Source organism: Fopius arisanus, unplaced genomic scaffold (assembly GCF_000806365.1).
Source record: "Fopius arisanus strain USDA-PBARC FA_bdor unplaced genomic scaffold, ASM80636v1 scaffold00053, whole genome shotgun sequence".
NCBI lineage: Eukaryota > Metazoa > Arthropoda > Insecta > Hymenoptera > Braconidae > Fopius > Fopius arisanus.
The window spans coordinates 2,742-24,658 of NW_011887792.1; the positions used below are offsets into that span (position 1 = coordinate 2,742).

At 39.2% G+C, this 21,917-nt stretch overlaps 1 protein-coding gene across 6 annotated transcripts in view; it reads left to right on the plus strand.

Moving 5' to 3' along the window:
• Positions 1-2,402: 2,402 nt before the first annotated feature.
• The window catches only part of dlg1 (discs large 1), a 96,928-nt gene continuing 77,413 nt past the window's right edge, over positions 2,403-21,917 (plus strand). For all 6 annotated transcript variants that reach the window (XM_011307266.1, XM_011307270.1, XM_011307268.1 and 3 more), the window contains exons 1-2: positions 2,403-2,739; positions 13,590-13,726. In XM_011307266.1, coding sequence (XP_011305568.1) covers positions 2,418-2,739; positions 13,590-13,726 — 459 coding nt within the window. In that variant the 5' untranslated portion in view covers positions 2,403-2,417. The remainder of the gene's footprint in view (positions 2,740-13,589; positions 13,727-21,917) is intronic.

Below are 21,917 nucleotides of genomic sequence, written 5' to 3' on the forward strand. Positions count from 1 at the left end.
CCCCGAGGGCGATCGATTATTGTTGTACGTCTTTCCCCAGTCGGTGAAGTTATCTCGAGGGATTAAACTCTCTATTAAGAAAACCCTCTTCGGTATCAGAATGGAGGGACATCATCTAGAATTCGCAAAGTGACTTGTACGAGGGAAAAACCAGGCATTTCACGAGATGAATTCTTCAGATTAAAAGAATTATTCAGGACATTTCAAGGTGGAGCTTGATAGTCCACGAAGGGTCGATCCAACGGGGAAATTCGACTCGGTATTCGGCTTGACAATGTCGGAGAGTAAACGAACCGGTGGAAATAGGTGGGTGGGAAAACAGAGACATCCAAAAGAGAATATCCGAGTAGTTGTAGACCTTGTTTACCTATTCTCCCTGGTCTGCTGTTCTGAATCGATTTCTGGATATAAACGAGAGGTATAGCATTCCACAGGATGAATTTTGTAGAAAGCCATTAAAAATGCGATAATATTGTTGTACGATTTAATTTATCCCTCGATTTTCGCGGGCCCTCCCGAAGGCCGAAGTCAAATAATTTCATAAACCACAATTACAATTTTTTTTTCTGTACATTCCCTCATCTTACGACAGCTAAGTCTCAAATAATGGGCTGACCCCGATCGGAGCTCCTGGTCGGAACAACTGACAGCGATAAAATAATCGTTTCACACGCAATTTCGATAATGGAAAAAAATTGTAATTGAGAGTACTTTCGCTCCCCTTAATCAAAAGTACTCATGCGTAATTGAATCGGTACTATTATTCTACATTGTCGTCCATGAATCAACGGTTCAATCGCACAGTTCACTACAAAACCCAGTTATTTGTCGACCAATTCTTTACATGGACCCCCAACCTTTTGAAAATTTATTATTTTCCGTCATAAACCGGCTACCGAATTCACAGCGATTTCCGTACAGCCTCATAATTCACACATGAAAAACCCGCCCACACGTTTTTTTTTGTCCAACCATTGAACGTAAGTCACCAATTGGCCGGAAATTAATCAATTCAAAAAGTAAACTAGAATAAAAATGACAAAATTTTGTCTGAATGGTTCTAGAAAATCGAGACGTTTCTAAGAGAGAATATTCTGCGATTGACACATTCCGTATTGATTCCCGCATGTATCGTTTATCCCTAGAAAGTAGAGGTGAACTGAAAAACCTAGAGGTGCACGTTAAAAAATTTCCTCAACTATAACGCGAAGATGAAGTGTCAGTTACGTACACGCGAAAATTGTTGTAACACGTGATGCACAAGTGCCAGCACTTGAGCTGTCTGACGTGATTGAGCCCTCGAAATCGTTTCCCCAACATCGTACGGATCTCAAAGTCAATAGCACGTCAGAGGATTGAAAAGATGAGTAAATCCAATTACTTCATCGCTTTCTGATTGACCGACGACTTTTTTTCAGGATATCTGGTAGAATATGATGAAAAAAGGAAAACATTGATGTGAGAAATAATTCATTCCAATATTCTGGTGATATAAATATAATCGAGAGATCACCATGGTGATGTACAATCGTGTTTCCGCCATTTTGACCCGGAAAAAGTGACATTTGCATTTTCACCAGAATGCATCCTCCCTCAGCTGCAAGAAATCTCGTTACTTACGTTCGAGAGCCTTGTACCCATCGTCTCACTTCTCCCTTCCTCGTCCTCATATCAGACCCACACCAAGTTGGTTCATTTCTTTTTACTCTCCAGTATCCTGCCAAACCATGAAAGCTTTACGATCCCAACTCAAATGCCACGATTTTCCATTTGCATTCAACCAAAGTGCACGAGAATAGAATGCACCAGATGAAAGCCAAGTGTTTCCAATAACTGATGTTTTATCCCCCTGGAAAATAAAAAAAAAAGGGCACATCGGAGAAGTAGTTCACTTAGTTTTATTGAAGAACAAAAGAGTCTTTCTTATTTTTATACCTTGACGATAGCACCAAACAGACTGCTACTTGTGATTTGCTCAATATCAGAGAGAAACCTCGAAAGTAAAGGTAGAATGAAAGATGGAAAAGTGGAGCAATCGTGAATTGATGCTCGTACAGCTGACTGCAGTGATGATGAATGAGCACTCGTGACCCACTGGGCCTGACCAACTGATCATCCGAATCAGTCCAAATGCTTGTGATAAAGAATCTGGGACTCGGTGGTTGGTCCTTTGAAGGGGATAATAGAAGGTCATCAGATTCAACGAGCAAAAGGAAAAGAGGAAAGTAAACAGAGGAAGCGATTGATCAATTGATCTGTGGATTTGGACGACTGAAATTGGATAAGAAGCAGTCGACAAGTTACAAAAGGTTCTTGCTAGTGTATTTTGTGTGAGACATTGGTTGTGGTGAAAGCTAGGGTTGAGGGTGATGTATCGTGGGGACGCGACTTGCCTCGATGACTGTGTACCAACGAGCATGAAGCAATCGTCGAGTCCGGGGGTCTTCGATGTTGCTATGGCACTGTTCGGTATGGTTTGGCTATTGCGCGTTAGGTCTGAGATGCGTCGATGCTCAAAGTGCAAACGCGATGAAATGGTTACGACACAACAGCATCCACATCATGGTCATCAGCATCGAGGCCATCAGCACAATCGTCCAACTTCAAGTCTTCTCCACACACCGGAGGATGGACTCACTGTGTCTTCGGCTAATACACTTTTTACACTTGATACACCTGGTGGTGCTGGACCTGCTGGCAGTTACTGCGAAGTACATGGTTACGTTGCACCTAAAGAAGGTATTTGTTTGAACGTTATCTTCATTTTTTTGGAACAGTCAAAAAATTTTGATTCTGTGAACTGTACGTACACATCGCCATTTTCCTTTACATTTCTAGAATACTTAACGGAAACTATTTCCATATGTGGAAAAAAATCGGAAATCAGCGAGAAATTTTTTATTCACACACCCAAAATCGAGTAAATCTCATGTTTTATGGATTCGGTCAGTCTTTCCGTTCATATTTATCATTTATTGATCGGTTACTTGCGTTTTCATAATCCATTTCAATATGGCTTCGCAAAAATGGATATTCATTACAAAACCGCATAATTTCCAAGAAATTCACTTGCAGATAATTCGCGCAAAGTTATTTATATCCTTTAATATTTCATGAGTCACAAGTCTTCGTACGTAAACTCATTAGTAATACGCTGTGACAATTCTCCGGATATGAAACCCTCTGCCCTCTCTGTCTCTCTAAAACTCGATAAAGCAGATTTACACCGCTCAGACTATCGACGGGGATTCCCCGACCGCACTTATGCGACCATCTGCATCATGTCCCCCAACCAGTTCTGCATACATCATGTCCTCCAAAATAATATACACTACCAGATGGCGTAACCTAACGAGATGTCGAGATATACATATACATCTCGGGAATATTCAACGACGAAATACAACTTTCGCACATGGTGCTATATCACAAGTCTAAAACACGTTTAATAAACTTGCTCCTCGAAATTTCTCACTCATCCCGGCTCCCAGTTATTTTCATTACACCACGAGTCAGTTTTATGAGATAGGGCTTATCAAAAGTTCCATGAACTTTCCAGATTGAATCACTTCTGCATTCCAAAAATTCTGCCCCCCCATCCGGCATTCTTCGATGTCTGACTACTTCTCAAATTGTTTCATTCGCTTTCATCTTCAATCAGCATGTGTTCATGAAGCAACCTTGCGCCGTCCTTGAGTGAGACTAGATAAAATTTACGGATAATTAGATTATCCGGGTAAATAAATCGAATGAGTCGAATGACTTCATACCAAAGTATCTCATTGATGAACGATTCGCGGGGATTTTGAATTAGTACTTAACGCGTTGAGAATAGGCCCCTGATGTCATCGCGTCTAGAGTGGGTTGAGTATAGACTAGAGTTGATGAAACTTTCTCATTGTCACACTGTAGTGCAGAAATATAGAATTTCATCTGTATACCAGTTGTGGCTGTCCTACCAGACTGACGAGTTGCCCCTTATCCGTTATAATAGAAGCACGTACTTCAGTCTGCGTTGCTATACCGTGGTACAGTTGCTGGGTGGTGCATTATGCGTGCTTGCTTTTGTTCAAACATTTACTACATTATCTCGAGAACACACAGAGGCATATCAGTGTCACGTGAAATGCCTGTGACACCTTCTGATGAGTCGTTGCGTACTAAAGAGGCATGGAATTGTCCTAGGATGCAATTCATACAGTTTGTGATGCAATTACGACAATTTTTTTTTGCATTCCCGTGGTAGATTTTGGATAACTCCTCGAGAAACGTGAGATTTCGCTTCATTAAAGAATTTGGTTCAAAGACACAGCACATCTCTCTCTGCTGCATCTAAAGAATTCATCCCTGAAGCCATCAAAATTATCTCAAAATGTTCCAGAGAACGGTTGAAAGACAATGAACATCAGAAGTACGGAAAATTGTGTCGCCCACTTCTGGTGCGAACTAAGTTGAGAATTTTACATTATCTAGAACTTTTGGTAGCCGAGCATTAACAAACCCGATGCATTTAGCTCTTCCAACATGAGACTCTCTCCGAACCTTGCGTGTAGAGTTGCTTTCTGAAACAGGTACGTGCAGATTTGACAAAACGTCTCCAAAGTTTTCAACTTGTTTGCAAGTTGTAGGTGGTAATATCCAGAGCTTACCGAGTAAAAAGTCCAATAAAATTCTGGCAATTCTCCGGGAATTCCCTTTGAATCCACCAATGGCGCTGTTCATTCTCATAATCCTTTGATAGCTCATTGACTCTCCATCGTATCCAAAAATTTCAAAACGCACTCTGTATGCTTTTTCGAATTTGGATCTAAGTACGGTGATAACGATCCAGACGTACCGACTCCCAAAATGCGAATTCAACTCACGTTTTTTATCTCACATATACCTTTATATGTATCACCCTCCATCTGCCTGGTCAGTTGCACTTCGTTCCCTCCAGTTGTAAAATAGTTTTTACCAGCCAACACCGCAAGAAGCCAAATGTACACTCCGTGCTTTAAAGCTGAAAGCATGTTCGTGTCGAGGTGGTCCCAGGCGCTGTAATATTACCCACTGAGTTTATTACGAAATGACGCTGACCTGACTCAGTACTACCCTTTCCCATCCACTCCTGCAATACAATATCAAAACAGCTGTGTTACATCGTCGATTGAAGGCCACTGAATTTTTTAATTAAAAATTCTCAAGATTTATTTATGGAAAATCCAAAGAAAACTCTATTTTAAGAAATGAGAAATTCATTGGGATTGCTTCATGAGAAATTAACATGCCAACATGGATAATATGTCTGAAAGATTCTCATTTGCTCTGAGAAATAAATGAATTTCTCGTTCCAGAGATAATCAGACCCTTCACTTGTTACCGGTGGATAAGTCAATGTCTCAACTTCAATTACCTCGACTTTTAATTTTTATGACTCGGACCAAATCATGGCTCACGATAATTCCATCTGAATAATTATACGGAGTAATAAAAGTATCACGTGACACGAATTTATCACGAGAATTCATCCTCAAGGGAGAATTTAGAAATTACCATTTACCCTGTCTCAAACAAAAGATGAAAAACGCACGCTGGAAAATGTACACCGGACGTTTATTGCCGAGAAACGATCCCAGAACCCGGTACGTGTATATATTCTCAGAGTCTAGCAATAAATGTCTGCGTCTAGATTGTCGAGCCCAGGGGGCTCTCGATTAGTCAACGAAACCGCTTGCACCCTCCACGGAGTGCTACAATTTTCACCGCCTGTTAGAATCGGTTTTACGTCGGCAACTTTACCAGAAGAGTGTCGCAGTAAATAGTGGAGAATTAGAGAAAAAGTTTTTCCATTGTGTTTTATTTTTTTTCCCGCATTTTTTCCATCTACCTTTGTCCCACGAGTTTTTCACAATCGTTTTCTGGATGATACCAACACACAAGAGTTTTAATTGGCGCAGCACAACCGACCCGACGACATTGCGGTTATTGTTCTGCAATTTTTCCTTTTTTTATCGCTGAAATTCTTACCCACTTTTTTTTGGCGTTACAATGGCCGACAAAAATTTACGCATAACTATTTTTACCTTCCTTTTCCCATTCCCCGTGGATGGGTAGCTTAGTGAATGTTGTAAATTGGAGGGGTAAAGCACCCGGTGGAGAGTGAGGAAAACAGCAAAAACAATGGGTAAGTGGGTGAGAGGGTGGAAAGTGGCATGAGTATTGCGACTTGAGTTGGGGTAATTACCTGTACTTAGCTGCACGTACGATGCAGCAACTGAAAGCTTACACGATAAATCGCCAGTTTCTGCTCTGTTAAGAATTATCTGCTCGGGTTTTGGAGTCGGAAAATTTAGCCCTTCACGCGGTGGATAATTATTCATGATAGTAGTGAAGCGAAGAATTTTAGGGGTGAGTTTGTTGATGTAAAATAAGGTGGGGATTGCTCATTGTGGGTGGAGGTAATTTATTCATGGACTACGGGACGGGGGTATTGATTTTTTTTTTTTTGTTTGAGAGGACCGGAGCGTAATTATGAAGAATTAATTAGCATATTGAGGAAGGCGCGAGGTAGATCGGCGTTTTTCATTTACAAACAGTCAAACTAATTAAGAATGCAATTAGGGTTTTGATTGGTCGAAATAGCGATGGGTGTAAATCTGGTTTAATCTCATTTCAAATCTTCAGGTAGTTTTCGAGATTTTCCTGGTATGAAGAACTGGGAAGAGTCATGGGATGTTTCTTTCACTGTAGAATTTGATTGCGCAAACATGTCCTGTAAAATGTTTACGAGTCTTGAAGAAAATAGAGGGAGTATAAAACATTTTCATGATGATGAAGCCCGTAAGTAGAAACGGCACGGCATTGGTCAGCCACTCTGTAACATGTGATACGTGAGTACTTCAGGGATGTCCTGAGGTTCATTTGTCGTAAGTACTCGTTCTGGTTCGTGAAAATGTATAAGAAAAAAGGAGAATCGGTCGTGTCTTGTTTCTGCCAGATAAAAGACAATTGGAAATGGGTCCTGGGGCCGTTCCAATCCATTTGCGTCGCTCTCGCTTCACCAGAGGTAAAATTCATTCACTCTGCGGAATCGAAGTAGTTGAGTCATGCCTCAATGGATTGGCCGAATGTTCGTGATCCCTGAAAATACATAACGTTTTTCTCAGTTAATTATTACCTTCAGACATTATCCTGAATATCCCCCAGAGAGAAAATTTCATGATTGTGCGAAATTTTAATGGATAGCTCACCTTTAAATGGCATGAGATTTTTCCTTCTTCTGGAGCACACGTTTTAGAACAATTATACTAATTAAGTAAATCAAAGATTGATTTATTCAAAATGAAAAATCATCGCTCCGGTGATATCATCAAATTTCGGTTGCTTCTCTCTTCATTACCATGAATATGTCAAGCCATAACTGAGATGCCCTACAACCGTTCCATACGTGAGTAATGATCGCTATCCACTGAAGCTTCTCCACCCCCGTAAGTTGATACGAATAAATACCTCATCCTGCAGTGGACGGAAAGGGTCCGATAATAAATATGAAGGAGGTGATAAATGATGAGTCCCGTAACCTCGAGATATCCCCCCGATAATTTATCTTACTCGTTCAAGTGCCACTGGGTGAATTCGCGTTTGAGTTTTTTTTTTTAATTAAAAAAAATAGATCCTGGTATGGGTATGGGTTTTTGGAGAGAATAGCATCAGATTAGGACAGCCGATGAGATTTTACGCCCCATGTGTACGGACATTGACTGACGCTGATGTAATTTCATTCTGTCCTACACGTTAATTCCGTGAAATTGGAATGGAGGGAAAACTCTCTATGATGAGTTGGACAGTTGTAGTCGTTCATCGCGCGTGTAATATTGCTTTTCGAGTTTTGGATAGAGCGAGAAGTAATTTCTATGATCGATCGTATTTTTTTTTTTGAAATTCAAAATGCTGAGAATTTTTTGCCTGGAGTTACACGGCAGAGGCCCTTTTCCTGTTGACATTATTTCGGCCCAGGCCCTTTACGGCCTCTTGGGACTTTTAAGTCCATTTTTAGGGCCTTACTTTTAGAGCCTTAGGGCCAATCGTTCGACGATTTCTAATTTGGAAAAAATTTCCACTCGGCTACATTATTATATAATCCGAATAGAAGCAGCCACGCCCTTAGGCAAGTCAAACACGCGCATCCTGTGCATAATAATCACTCAGCACTCTCTAGGAATCCATCAATGAATTATAATTGCAAACCAAAGTTTCGTTATAAAGCTTGTGTTAATTGCGAATCAATATTCAGCAACGATCGTCCAGCACTGATCTTGCAGTACGTGCTTTATGGATGAAAGCTGTACGAGTTTTCGTCGTTAGGTTCTCGGTTTAATGTCGACCGAAATATTCGGGGAGGTGTAAGACCGGAAACACGTGTTCCTTTGGGCGAAATATGCAGAGTGTTCAAAAACCCAAGGTCCAAACTTCAACCCAAAATTGTGGGTGGAATTATGGATCGTAAATTCCTGAGCAACTTTTCGATCAGACGCACGGTCTTCAACTTATCGGCTGTTTAATGTGGACGAACAGCAGAAATTAAAAGGGGAAATGAAGTTCTCACTTTTCAAACATGAAGCATAACCTCATGTTTATTTTTTAATCGCCTATAAAAGCCTCCACAAACCTACCATTGACGCCATAAAAAAAACTCCTTCTTTCCCCGAGACGTATTCCAAATAGTTTTTTAATTCCGCTGACTAACCGACGCGATAAGAATTTTAAACGGCATAAAAACGAACCGCGGCAGCGGATTGAATTTAATTGAGAGATGAAAATAGGTTTTTCTTCATTATGGCTAGATGAATATCTTCCAGTGTGAAAATTCCCGGGAAAAATCGTGAGTTCTGAGTAGCGGATCCCTCAATCAGTCCAAAAAAAATGATTGAATTCAATTGAGGGATGAAAATAAATTTTTTTTTGAAAATCCATGAAAATACATTTTTTTCGAAAATCGAAGAAAATAATTTTTTTTTTTCATTCCCGGAAAAACTCGTGAGTTCTGAGTAGCGGACCCCTCAATCAGTCCGAAAAAAATATTGGATTCAATTGAGGCATGAAAATATTTTTTTTTCGAAAATCCATAAAAATACATTTTTTTCGAAGATCGAAAAAAATATTTTTTTTTTTGAAAATTGAGGAAAATAATTTTTTTTTTCAATTCTCGGGAAAACTCGTGAGTTTTGAGTAGCGGACCTCTCAATCACTCCAAAAAAAATTTCAATTTGATTGAGAGATGAAAATAAATTTTTTTTCATTTCGTCTATTTTATGAAAATAATTTTTTTTTCATCATGACTAGATGAATATCTTCCAGCGTGAAAATTCCCGGGAAAACTCGTGAGTTCTGAGTAACTCAGCAACTTCCATGAAACACTTACAAATAATCTCGCGTGACTGCGGCTTGAAAATATATTCATGGTATAAATTCGCAGAGAAAATACTGTAAAATGGGTTTCAAGTTTTTCAAACGGTTGTCAGGATACTGCATGATAACGAGATATATCACTGATATAACGGATTATTAATAATTCCTCACCATTGGTAAATTCACGTCACTGAATAAAAATAATATTCATTGAAAAGCCAACGCGATCGTGATACTATCCATAACTGAATTGTATCAATAGAACCTATCGGGCTCTCGAATTTAATCAAGTGATCATTATCGATAATAATGCAACGAGATACCTTTTAATGCCCTCGAGCTGAACTGGAAGAGCGCAAAACGGATTAAATTTCCATGAGAACACATCAGCTGCTGCTGTAACGTTAATTTTTCTGCACATCCCGAGGTAATTGCGTTCAATGCTTGAATTGGGAAAAACCTTCCTGTCGATGCAGCCCATACTTTTTCACCTCGATTCAATCCGATAAATCGTCTGCCCTCGGAATGAGAAAGGGATAGAGTAGATGAGGATTGGGGCGGAAAAACATGAGTTCAGTTCAGACCAATTGATTTTTATATTTTTCTCAGCAATTACCTTCATTGCTGTTGTCATACTGACGGTCAAACTCTCCCAGCAAAGCGCATGGGATTCCTATCGGTTTCATTGGATGAAAAATAAAATGACCGGAATCGATAGCAATAAATATTGTAATGTACTCCCTTACCCCCACAAATTTCTCGGGTTATCCTCGGGGTGAACCTGATAAGCCGCTGGTTTCACATTCACGAAAGACACATGATCTTTCTTCTACCTGCGACAAAAGATAAGAAAACCAGACATTGGCTGAGATGAAATTTCTACCGGAGTGTCTACAAGAAAATTGCCAAGATTTTATGGGATATATCGACGTGGTAAACATAATCTATATGAATTTTCTCATGGATGGTGTCTCAAGTAGTTGGAAAATATTTTATCGATTGATGAAATATTAATAATCGACATGATTGAAATATCCGCTTGTCGATATTGCGAGAATTCAAGTGGTGTAGTTTAAAAATTATCGGATCGATTCGATTTTTATAATTGAAAATTGATGGGGTACGCGGGATTATTCGAATTTACTGGTATTCCTCATGATTTATATTCTTGTTTCACGGCTTTTTCGATATAGGTATGCTACTGTATTCCAAGATGCCTCAGGACATCCAAGAAACTTCGGTGTAGCCAACAAATCGATGAAATGCAGTTCTCCAACTGCTTCGAATTGTTGTTCGTTAGTATCCCAAGAGCATAACACATTTTCGTACGTCTCTAGTGAGTAACTCGAAACTTTTGGAGATTGTATATCCTCATTATGGATTTAAGCTCCACCAACTTACACCAGAGTGATTAAGTATTGATTCAAGTAGTCTTGGACAATTTCGAAAGCTGTGGAATAAGAAAATGAAAATGGAAATCAGTCAAGCTGATTTCATCAGTGAGAAAAATTGATTAAATAAAACGAGTGAATATTTTCCATTTCATCATGATTAAGTAATTTTTACCGTAATGTTTTATAGGTCAGGAATATATTTGTCATTTGACAATAATTGATCAATCATGGGCTGTCAATGTGACATGAATTTCCTGGAAATTTCAGCCAGATAATTATTCATAATTAACGGACAATTTTGATTTGATTTACTTTGTAATCGGTGTGACTTCTACCCGCGATATTCTAACATCAAAGACTCGGGTGAAAGTACTCTCCAATTATCGATCTGTTTCACCATCACCTGACGAGACTCCTGGAGTAACAATTAAGCGGAGGTTATTAACGAGTTATTTAGTCTCTGAGGAGATTGTTGGCAGTGGGTTGAGCCGCAGGAGCACGAAAATTGAATTGACCTTATCAAAATTCATAAAGGATGCTTTGAAATTTTGGTTTCCTCAATGACGAGGATTCGACTAATTCCAAGCTGATTGAGCGTTTGCAAATGATTGGCAAACGAATTGGATGCAAATGAGGTATTCATTGTGTTGAATTCATGATGGGATAAGAATACAGATTGACAAATCGCATTTCAATTATTTCTGGACAAAACGGGATTAGAGCTTGAATGGGCGTTGATTCAACAGTTATTTCACTAGATGAAATTGATTTCAGGATTGCATGGAGTGAAGCCTCCGGGCTTTCATTGTTTATTCAATCCTCTTGTTTTCAATAGTTTTTGCGGTTCAAATTTCACGAGTTAAAAAGTCTCGCAGTTATCATATTGCAGATGATTTTCCACTAGTCTCCAGAGTCCTCCAGACTTCAGCATGATAATTCGGTTCTACGGTGATCTTAATTGGATTAAAGGAATGCGATTAGAAAATTTAGATTTAATTCACAGAATTCCGGGAATTCCAGTGGAGGAAAAATCACGGGATTCGGAAAAGTCTGGGTCTTCAATAATTTTTCATTCTCCATCGTTTTGGTAATTTGGTGGGCATCCATCGTAGAATTCTGTTGATATTTACACAGATCCTCGAATAGTCGCTAGTCCAGACCACGGAATGTTCTCCCTCGTATACCGAGGAGTTACGGGTTCCCCAGGTCCACACATGACCTGCAGTAGACATGTCCTAGGTGGAATGATATATTCACCTCAGCTCTGTGTGCACTGGAGTCCTAGTTTCTCCATTCTCCCCTCACTGCGGTCTAAACTATTGAAAATTATGTTCTACCCTTATCGCGACATTCTCGGATATAGTGACCTTTATGACCCAAACCCGGAGCTGAGTTAACCTGGCTACCATTGCCCTCCGGTTATTTGAGTATTAAACTCCGGTATTCACAGAAAGCATCATTTTATGGACTACCCATTCGTACCGAATACCTGGAAGTGCATCAGTGGCTTAGAGACGCTGATTCTTGCGTTTACTGTATTTGTATTATCAATTTATTGTTTTGACAAGTTTCCGGCGATAAATTTCAGGGGCTCTGTGTCGAAAATTAATGACGTTTGGTTTTGGTTTATCGTATTCAATTGAGATTCATTTTCAATGGGCATCGTAAAAACTCGCGGTGAAATGTAATGAAATTTTCAATACAAAATTTCAAGTTTCTCACTCGAAACGCGGGTAAAAAAAATGTAATCGGAATATTTTTTTCGAATTGTCAAGAATTTTTTGGAAAACTTTTTAGAAATTTTTTTTATGGAACAAAAAAATCGGAAAACAAAATAATTTCATTTTTGGGAAAGGTTTTGAAAAAATTTTCAGAAATTTGAATCGGAAATTTTTTTTATAATTTAGAAAATTTTTTTATAATTCCAAAAAATTTTTCAAAACTGTTAGATTTATGGGGAACCTTGAAATAATTTGTCGACACACGTGATTTTACTTAATAAACATTTCAATTTTAATTATAAACTTGATTCCACAATATTTATTGAATAATACTTGGATTGCACTTGCACGTGCTCCAATTTTGATACTCTCGATTACATCAAAACTGTATTCACCATTTTTGCTATAAAACCCCTCTTTTTTCCAATCTAGACAAGAACAGTGTGCCCAATATGCGAGTGATAAATGTGGCAAACTATTGTAATTTCTGGTGATGCAAATTGACCGCGAGATTTCAAACTTGCTCTAACAAAAACATTTTCCAAAAATACAATTGTTTAATTCCCCGATTTTTTTTGTTTCAAAAGAAAATTTCTGAAAAGTTTTCCCGAAATTATTTTAAAACTTGGAAAAAATATTCCGATTACAATTTTATTACTCGGAAATTCTAGTTCAATTTTCCAACAGTGTGGAATAATTTAATTAGTGGAATTCGACCTGCGAACAATCGTGGAGTAAATAACAAATTGAATAAATCCTCTCCATAAAAGAAATGTAAAAACATGGCAAATGAAATTTCAAATCCGTGAAAACTCCAGTGGAAACCGATGCAGGTGAAATTAAATGAACTCTGCATTATAATTTTCAATCGTTACAAACTTCATTAAATTTTCAAACTCACACGATTCAATTCAAATGTCATGGATTTTAATTAATTTCCACTGCAAGTGAAGGAAGTCTTTGTTCCAGCTAATTGAATTTTGAGGTTCGATGGAAAAGTTGGTAGAACGTAAAATCATTGCTGACAGGAGGAAAGCCTTTAATCAAAAAAACCGAATAATACCATGATTCTATTTGCTTACAGATATCCAAGAATTCTACGAGCTGACACTGCTGGACGAATCAAAATCGGTTCAGCAGAAGACAGCCGAGACAATTCGCATTGCTGACAAATGGGAAGCAAGTGATGGACCAATAACTCCAACTTTCGCTCAAAACGATGTGAGTAAACATCAACGCAACAACAAATAATTAATATTGCAAATATTTCTGTATGTACCTCAGCGCTGGTACACACGATAGCATGCAAATCAGTTCCCTAATAATGTATCACTAGGTACAAATAGTAATTATAATCCGAGGGTCGATATCGAAATGCTACGGCAATGTTATCACATGGTCCCTACTGCCGCTTCATCCACTGCAATCCACCTGAATCCCTAGCCACCGAATCTACGATTTTAATTGCTAATTGCATGCACACGCTATCTACTAGAGATATTATTATAACGAATTGTGGGTACCAGTGCTGGTGCATGTGTATATGAATCAATCGTGGATTAGGTTATTGATTTAAGGTGGTTCAGGGGATTGAGTGGACGCAATTAGGGAAATTGCTTGTCAGCGAATTCAGAGTAAATACCGATCAATGATTAGCTAATGCACCTTTCTTTCTGCGATGAGTAATCATAAGGGCATCGATGTTAGATCCACTCGAGTATAACAATCGTTCGTTTAATCCTGGCTCGAACTGAAGATCAATCCAATCAATTCCCATCATCCAAATCTCGTTCTCCTCTGGTTCCGAGATGATTACTATTAATCTTGATCTGTAATCCTGACTTTAGAATGAGTGCTGTACAATTTTCTTGACACTAATTGAGTCGTGAAGTCCGGATGAAGTTAGGAGGACTCAACTAGCAGCATTCAATACCTTCAAACACCAGTACCAGAAGAATGCAATTCAACCGTTAGATATTATTGCAAACCACAAGTGCTTAAACGGAAACAGTTAGCTGTGCCAGTGGCAGTCATAAATGGTGCTGAAGGCTTGGTTAATGTCGAGTTAAGAGCCCTTATACAATTTCACCTCCCTCGTTGGTCACAAAGATAGCGGGGAACGGCTGTTATGAAATGGCCAAATGCGACGCGTGTTCGCTGAGCACTGGTGTTGCATAGAGGGGGTTGGAAACACATTGAGTAAACATCAGTGGAGGTGAGGGTTTACAGGCCTGAGTGGGTGGTTTTGTCGGAGTGGGCGATGGTGGGTGTAGGGGGGTGGTAAAGTAGGGTGGGTGCCACTTGAGAGTAATGCGGGCACGATGCGGTTGCTCCAACAATCCAGGAAGTCTTTGATTAAACGGACGCGCGTTGGTGCACTGGTTATGTAAGGGTGGTTGAAACCCAAATCGGCGTGACACGAACGCTAGAACTCACACTTCCCCTGAAATCCCCTCGGTCCATCCTCTTTACCTTCACTTTGACGCTTTGCCAGTTGCCAATGTATAACTGTTTGAATTGGAAAATTTACCGTGACCAAACGTCACAGGCTGCTTTACATTCGAAGTCAGGGTGTGGGTGCTTTGGTGAGAAGAGTGATAAAGTCTAAATCGATTCAACCGGTCGCAATACGCATATAAAGCAGAGCTCAATGAACTAACCGACGGTGGAAAACTGATACTGGAGCTCCAGGTGACTGATGAAAATGGTATTCAAAGGGCTCACCCAGCAATTATTTCCATCCGGAAAATTCTCAATGTTTGTTTGACTTCACGTTCAGGCTCCTGGATTTAATTAGCCCGTCAAAATCCTTCGGTAGAGTTCATTTCGCGGGCATTTTTCCAGGATATTTTTCTCTAGGCAATTAATTCCGGGTATTTAACGGTGTTACTTTGAGTAATTCTTCTTCATGATTTGGGAATCGCTGTGGTCGAATACTTCTAATCAAACGTTATTATCATGAGTGCGTTTGAAGGATTACTTTGAACAGTGGCATATCCATCCTCTCGGGTTCTGTGCAGCATTGCGAAACTAATTGTTGAAATGTGAGTTTTAATTGCCGAGAATCGAATATTCATTAATCCAACGCCAATGCGGGGAAAATGGATATTGGGTGCAATGGACTAGGCGTTGTCAATATCGATATCAATTATTATTCCAACAATTGTTATGATCTACCATGACAACCGCACATTATTTATTCAACTATTAACGCTGTATTTCTAAACCAGAAGAAAATCCAGAAGTTAGCTCTAGCCTCCCGGGAAAAAAAAATTTCTGGAAAACTTTTCAGATTTTTTTTTTAAACAAAAAAACATTGGGACAAAACAATTGTATTTTTGGGAATGTTTTGAAAAATTTTTCAAACATTTGTTTCGGAAAATTTTTTTTATCATTTTGTAGAAATTTTTGCGAATATAATTTTTTTTTTTAATTATACTGTTGTTTTCTCACTTTTTTGATTTTTAATATTCTCAAAAAAAAAACGCCATGTAAATTATAAAAAAAATAATCCTATTCAAATTTTTGAAAAATTTGTCAAAACCTTTCCGCGAGATAAAATTCTTTTGTTTTCCGATTTTTTTGTTTAATAAAGAAAAATTCGGAAAAGTTTTCCAGAAATTTTTTGAAAGTTTTGAAAAAATATTCCGATTACAATTTCTACGCCGGAAATTTTAAGTTGCCAATTACCGGATTACGAATGACACGCGGGTGAAATCTCGAAAGGCATTGGTCTAGGCGATTTGTCATGCTGTGATTAATTGGTGAGGGCAACCGTATGCTTGCTGAACCCCCGGTGCTAAATGCAAGATCGTAGCCAGTTGCAATTTATGTCCGAAACCATGAAGCCGGAAGTGGGTAGGTGCGGGGAACAAACTCCACCAAACCATGAGAGCACCATGGCTCCTGGTCAGGTACTTCCAATTTTCTATATTTACCCAGGAAAGGCTCCACTTGATGTTGACGAATTGCCTTTACACATTAGCCCGCAATCAAAATCCTTTGATTATCCCAGTCTGATCCAGCGATTCTCCAGCCTCTGATCAGCTCATGAAGATGAGATTAGCTTTCCTGCATCATCCCAAAAAAAATTGATGAACGTGAACATGTCCTGCTGTAAACTTTCCAGTCAAATTACTATTTACCATCCAAGAATCACTTGACAGTAATCCCCGTAGTCGTTTGAGTGTCTATGATAATGAGACGGTACAGCACATACTGTCTGCCAAGCCACCCAGTAGGTAAACACTGATCCTCAAAGGCCCGTTCACACCCACATCCTATTCCTGGTGCGCACGGTCACGTTCACTCGAAAATGACAACTCGCCTAGAGGGTATACTCGTGTAGGAACAATTTGTTAGAATCCCGTGACTAACAGTGTGTCTCTCATCCAAGGGATGGCAAACGGTTTTCGTCGTGTACTACTTATCTCTCCACCTTTACATTCATGCCGATGTACCTGTTACCAACGCCCACGGCAAAATTCAGTTTCACCCCGTGGTTGATGGATGCGGTGAATATGGGTGGTGCTATCCTTGGTACAACGGTTGGCTTAACTTCAACCCAGACACTGGATCCACTCGGGTTTGGCCTCGAACCGTCAGTCACACCACCACTGCTTTTAGCAAATACGAGGAACAACGTGACTAGAAGTGGATACGAATGGGAATGCATTAGTCTTAATCCTGATGTCAAACGTCTTGTTGTTGGAGGCTGACGAAGGGTTATTAATTCATAGCTGTAGTGTTTTTGAAGCTGAAGCTAGATGGAAGGATTATGTTGTTCCAGTTCAGGGAAAATTCTCCACTCAATTGCATAAATCTCAACTTCTTTCTATTTAAAGGCTAAAATATAATCATTGCACAATTATTTTCCAAGTGATGTAAATACCCTGGCGAATTTTCAGAGTCTCTTTCCCGAGAAATCAACCGGCAACTCACAAATGCCAATGAAACAATTCCGTGTGTAATTTACGAGTATTCAGTACCCGAGGGTCATAAATGCAATCACACGCAAACGTCTGCCATAGGAAGCGGTGATATTAGTTCTGAGTCCGCATACCCCAAGGCCAGGAACACCAGGGATGTATCCCTTGATGAATGCGACGTCATCATCCGGTCACAGTGTTTCCAACACAGGGATCCCTGACCCAGTGCCACCATGAGATTCCACAGGTATGTGTACTGTCTCCATTCACCGATCCCCAATTTCATCATTTGCATCGATGAATACCATAAATTTATCGATAACTCGAGGTTATTATCTCCAGGTGCTTCATTACACCTTTGATACGGAAAATCAATTGATTGCAAAATTGTTTCAATCGCTCTCTCGAGTTTATTGATTTGAAAGTGAATGAATTGTTTTGGATGAAAGAACACTGGGATGGGATTTAAACTTCAATTGGTACCGCAAATTCAATCAATTTTCAAGTTTGATGGAATTTACCGGACAACTTCGAGATACCCCATGAAAAGGATCAAAGGTTGATGCTTGCTGATGGTATTAAAACTCCCGGTAATTGAAAGATTTGTTTGGGGCTGGTGCGACTCCTCAGTGCAGATGAATGAGTTTTCATTGATTGTGAGGGGTAATTAAGTGTTTGTACTTCGATTTGTCAAAACCAGTTTTTTCACGTGGAGAATTAATACCGATTGATTACCGGTTTCTGGGTGTGGCAATAAACCTTTGTACCTCGAAAAGTCGAGATATCGAATGGTGAAAACTGTCTCGTGAATTTCACTGGCATTTCTTCTCTTTCTCAGGTCCTTCACCGATGCATCAGTATGTCGTAGGTTCAGATGGAATTTACACGTGTCTGGGGTGTAATGCCCTGTGACGTAGATGTCTTTCGGACTTCCCATCGAATTCCAACTTTGTCACGGAATCGAAACGAATATTCGAGGTGAATTTATCGGGTTGTTGCGTCCGCTTCACATGTGGGAGTGATCGATTTGTTCAATCCATTCGGAAATTATTCCGAGAAGAATGTCCTCATTCCACCGAAAGCTATTCTCGTCATGTATCTCGTAAAAATACACAATTCTTCTCAGCAGTCATCTGAAAATTTTGTCTGACGGTTTATAATTCATCCCTAAAATAATTCATTGATCAACGAAATGATATTACATTTTTAGAACAACGGGGAAAGCTCGAGAGCGATGATAAATCGATTAATTCAGATTTAATGGAGTTCATTAGCGAATTATGAATGGACAGTTTACCCTTGTGAAGTGAATATTTTTTTAATAGTTCATGAATGACCTATTTAAATTATTAATCCACCAGAATTTTCGCTGTCGGGAATAATGGAGTTGGTACGAATTATTTTCGTGGTGTATTCGAGGGTTGAAATTTTCCAGTGAGATTAAAATTTGGAATTGATCAGGTGACGGTTATGTGACGGTCAGTGATCATTTATTTTATTTATTGTTCGTTCGCCTCTTTATCCCGAACAAAATGGAAAATTCTATTTCAAATGAATTCACAATCAATTTCCCCGAACATATTTCACCGTCACCAATTTTTTGTCATCATCGCTTGAACCTTTTTTCCTCCGAAAATCCTTCATGTTATTATTTTCCGGCGGAATGAGGGAGAGAGAGAGAGGGGGGGGGGGAGATTTATAGACTGGCTGTCACGTGCGATAGTATCGAATCACTGGCGCCAAGTCAGCGGCCATCCGGGACTTTGGATCGTATGAATGCCAAAAATTCAAAAGCCACCGGTGTGTGACAAAAAAAAAATACCCCCCCCCCCCCCCCCCCACACAAAAAAAAAGTAGAAACAACCGCATAAAGTGTGAAAAAAAATAAATAAATAGAAATGGTTGAAAAAAATATGATTGCGTTCATGGGAGGAAAATAAAGGGTTCACGTGGAAAAATAATTGGATACATGGTATGTGTTTGGTGTGAGTGGTATATGGGTGGATCGATTTTCGATGGTACCCAAACATGAAGCGAGACCCAGGATTATCTGGACATTTCAGGCTGAACGATGGGAAAAATCAACGGTATCAGCGGTGGTGCAATGCAAGCGTTGAATGCACCATCCGAGTGGACTGGGGAAAGTGGAATTTGGGTTATGAGTTTATCATGAGGCTGAGGGAAGAAAAATGAATAATTCGAAAGAACTTGATGCAAGCTATTTTATTTTTCGTGGGACCCACCGAATGCGATTTCTCTGTCATGCTAATTCCACTGCGCTATCGATCTAGAATTTATGGACGAATAAATTTGAATTATTCCGCAATAGAAAATAATTCCAACCTGGTATGGGAAGATGAGATAGAGCACTATGCGAGATTTTCATAGTTCTCCATTGTAGTTGACTGAAGTGCTTCGCATTCGCATCCGATTTTTCTGAACAATCTGAAGAGATTCTTATCCTTTCTCGTTCTATCGAGGTACAATGCGAATGCATCCCAAATCGTTGATAACAACACGATAGGATTTGTCTTGGTGGCTCTCGGTGTTTCTCCTGAATTGCCAATGGCATTACCAATCTTGACTGGTGATGCCCAGATCTGGGTGAAGTAGGTCAATGACATCGGCATCCGTTTGAGGGATAGATCTGAAGTAGATCCTCGGTTGCAACCTGTAAATTATCAAAGTCAGAATGATTAAGTGGTAAGATAACAACTCCAGATTACTCCAGATTACCAAAACTTATTATTGAAATTCTCAACATTCTCACATTGACAATCAATTCCTGAGGTTTGTGAACTGCGATGGGATCTCGATTGACCCAGTAGTCGACATCAGTAATTTTGGGACAATTCAGTCATAATCTTAATTAAATGAATGAAATGATTTAAGATAAAGCAATCGCCATTTGTCCCGCGTGACAATGGCCTCATGACATCTTGGACAAACAGCGAAGAGCGGAGAGGTCTGATTGACAGTCGATGAATTTGATAAAAAAAAATTTTCATCCAACCAGAAATCCATACGTAAACCTGTCGACCCATCATTCTGATGATCCCACCAGCTGTAATTCTCTCAGACCACCGATCATCAATGATTGATGACCATATCGACAGCTCCATCACGTCTAAGTAGAATTCGGTATTCAGAGTGGTGTAGCCGCTGGTGGCACAACTCATGAATAGAATCTATCAACTATTCTCCAATCTCATTCTACCGGGAGTTAGTTCCGTGGTATTGAATTGAGATAGCAATGAACAATTAGCAGTATTATCAAGCGAATGGGCAGAGTGCACGTCGACGAGTTGAAACTTGACGAGGTAAATGCGAAGTACCGAGAGGTACGGTTGGTTTAACTCCAAGTAGTTATCGTACAAACAAGCTCAAGTTCTCATATCCACCAGTGCAATTGTTGGAGATTCAGAAAATACAAGAGAAAATCATTTCACGGTGCTACATTGCATTATCTTTATTTGTTACCACACAGTTGTGCTCAAATCACTGACCAGTCGATATTTGCTGTCTCGGGGACTTCGTCTGGTCATCAACTCATGCGCACATCCGTGTCCAGGGAAGGGGAATGACGATCGATATTGCTTCTTGACTCTTTCATTAATTTTTTTTTTTCTGTATGAACCTTTTGAATGTTGATTCCACTGCCAATTGGCGTGGCTTCGAGTGAGCGGAAGTGACGAGATAAATCCCCACTTTTTTTTTTGGAAAATGAATTTTCACTGCATCTGGAATCATTGAAGGGATATTGAATATTGGAATCATTGAAGGAATATTGAGTATTGGAATATTATTGACGGAAAATTTCAGCTTCTGGATAATTGTTTATGGATTATTTTGCGATGTCTGTTCATCTTGATTTAACGACTCCCGTATTATTCTCTGACGACTGAATGTTTATGGGACATCGACAATTGCTGCATTACCTCGACGAAAGCTCTCAAACACGACCACTGTATTTTCATCCACCCCGTTATTACCATCTCTCAGTGGTGTTGTTTCGTTTGTTCGGATTGTCATTACGAATTCACTGGTTAATTGCCTCCCGCCAATTAAACATCATTTTATCCAACAGCGTCATCTGTTTTCTCCCACTGCAGTGTGATTTTATAAGGAATTAATTGTGATTCACTGTTCAACATTACTAATTAGATCGCGAACCAATAAAAAATTCAATGCAATCATCCCCTTGATGAGAAATCCCCCGATTTTATTCGCATCAGAATATATAATAACACAATCAAATATTCTCATCCGCTGTTTATTTATTTTTCAATAAACAAAATGTATAATATATAAATATAAAATGAATAATATATTTAACATAGTCTCCATTCGTTTTAATTAAATGTTAAATGAATTTTAAAAAATTGAGTTTAAAATAAATTTGAATAAAAAAAGGATTTATACGTGGATTAGGAGTTGAACAGAAATGAAATCTTCAATTTTGATAAATATTGCGCTTTGAGTCT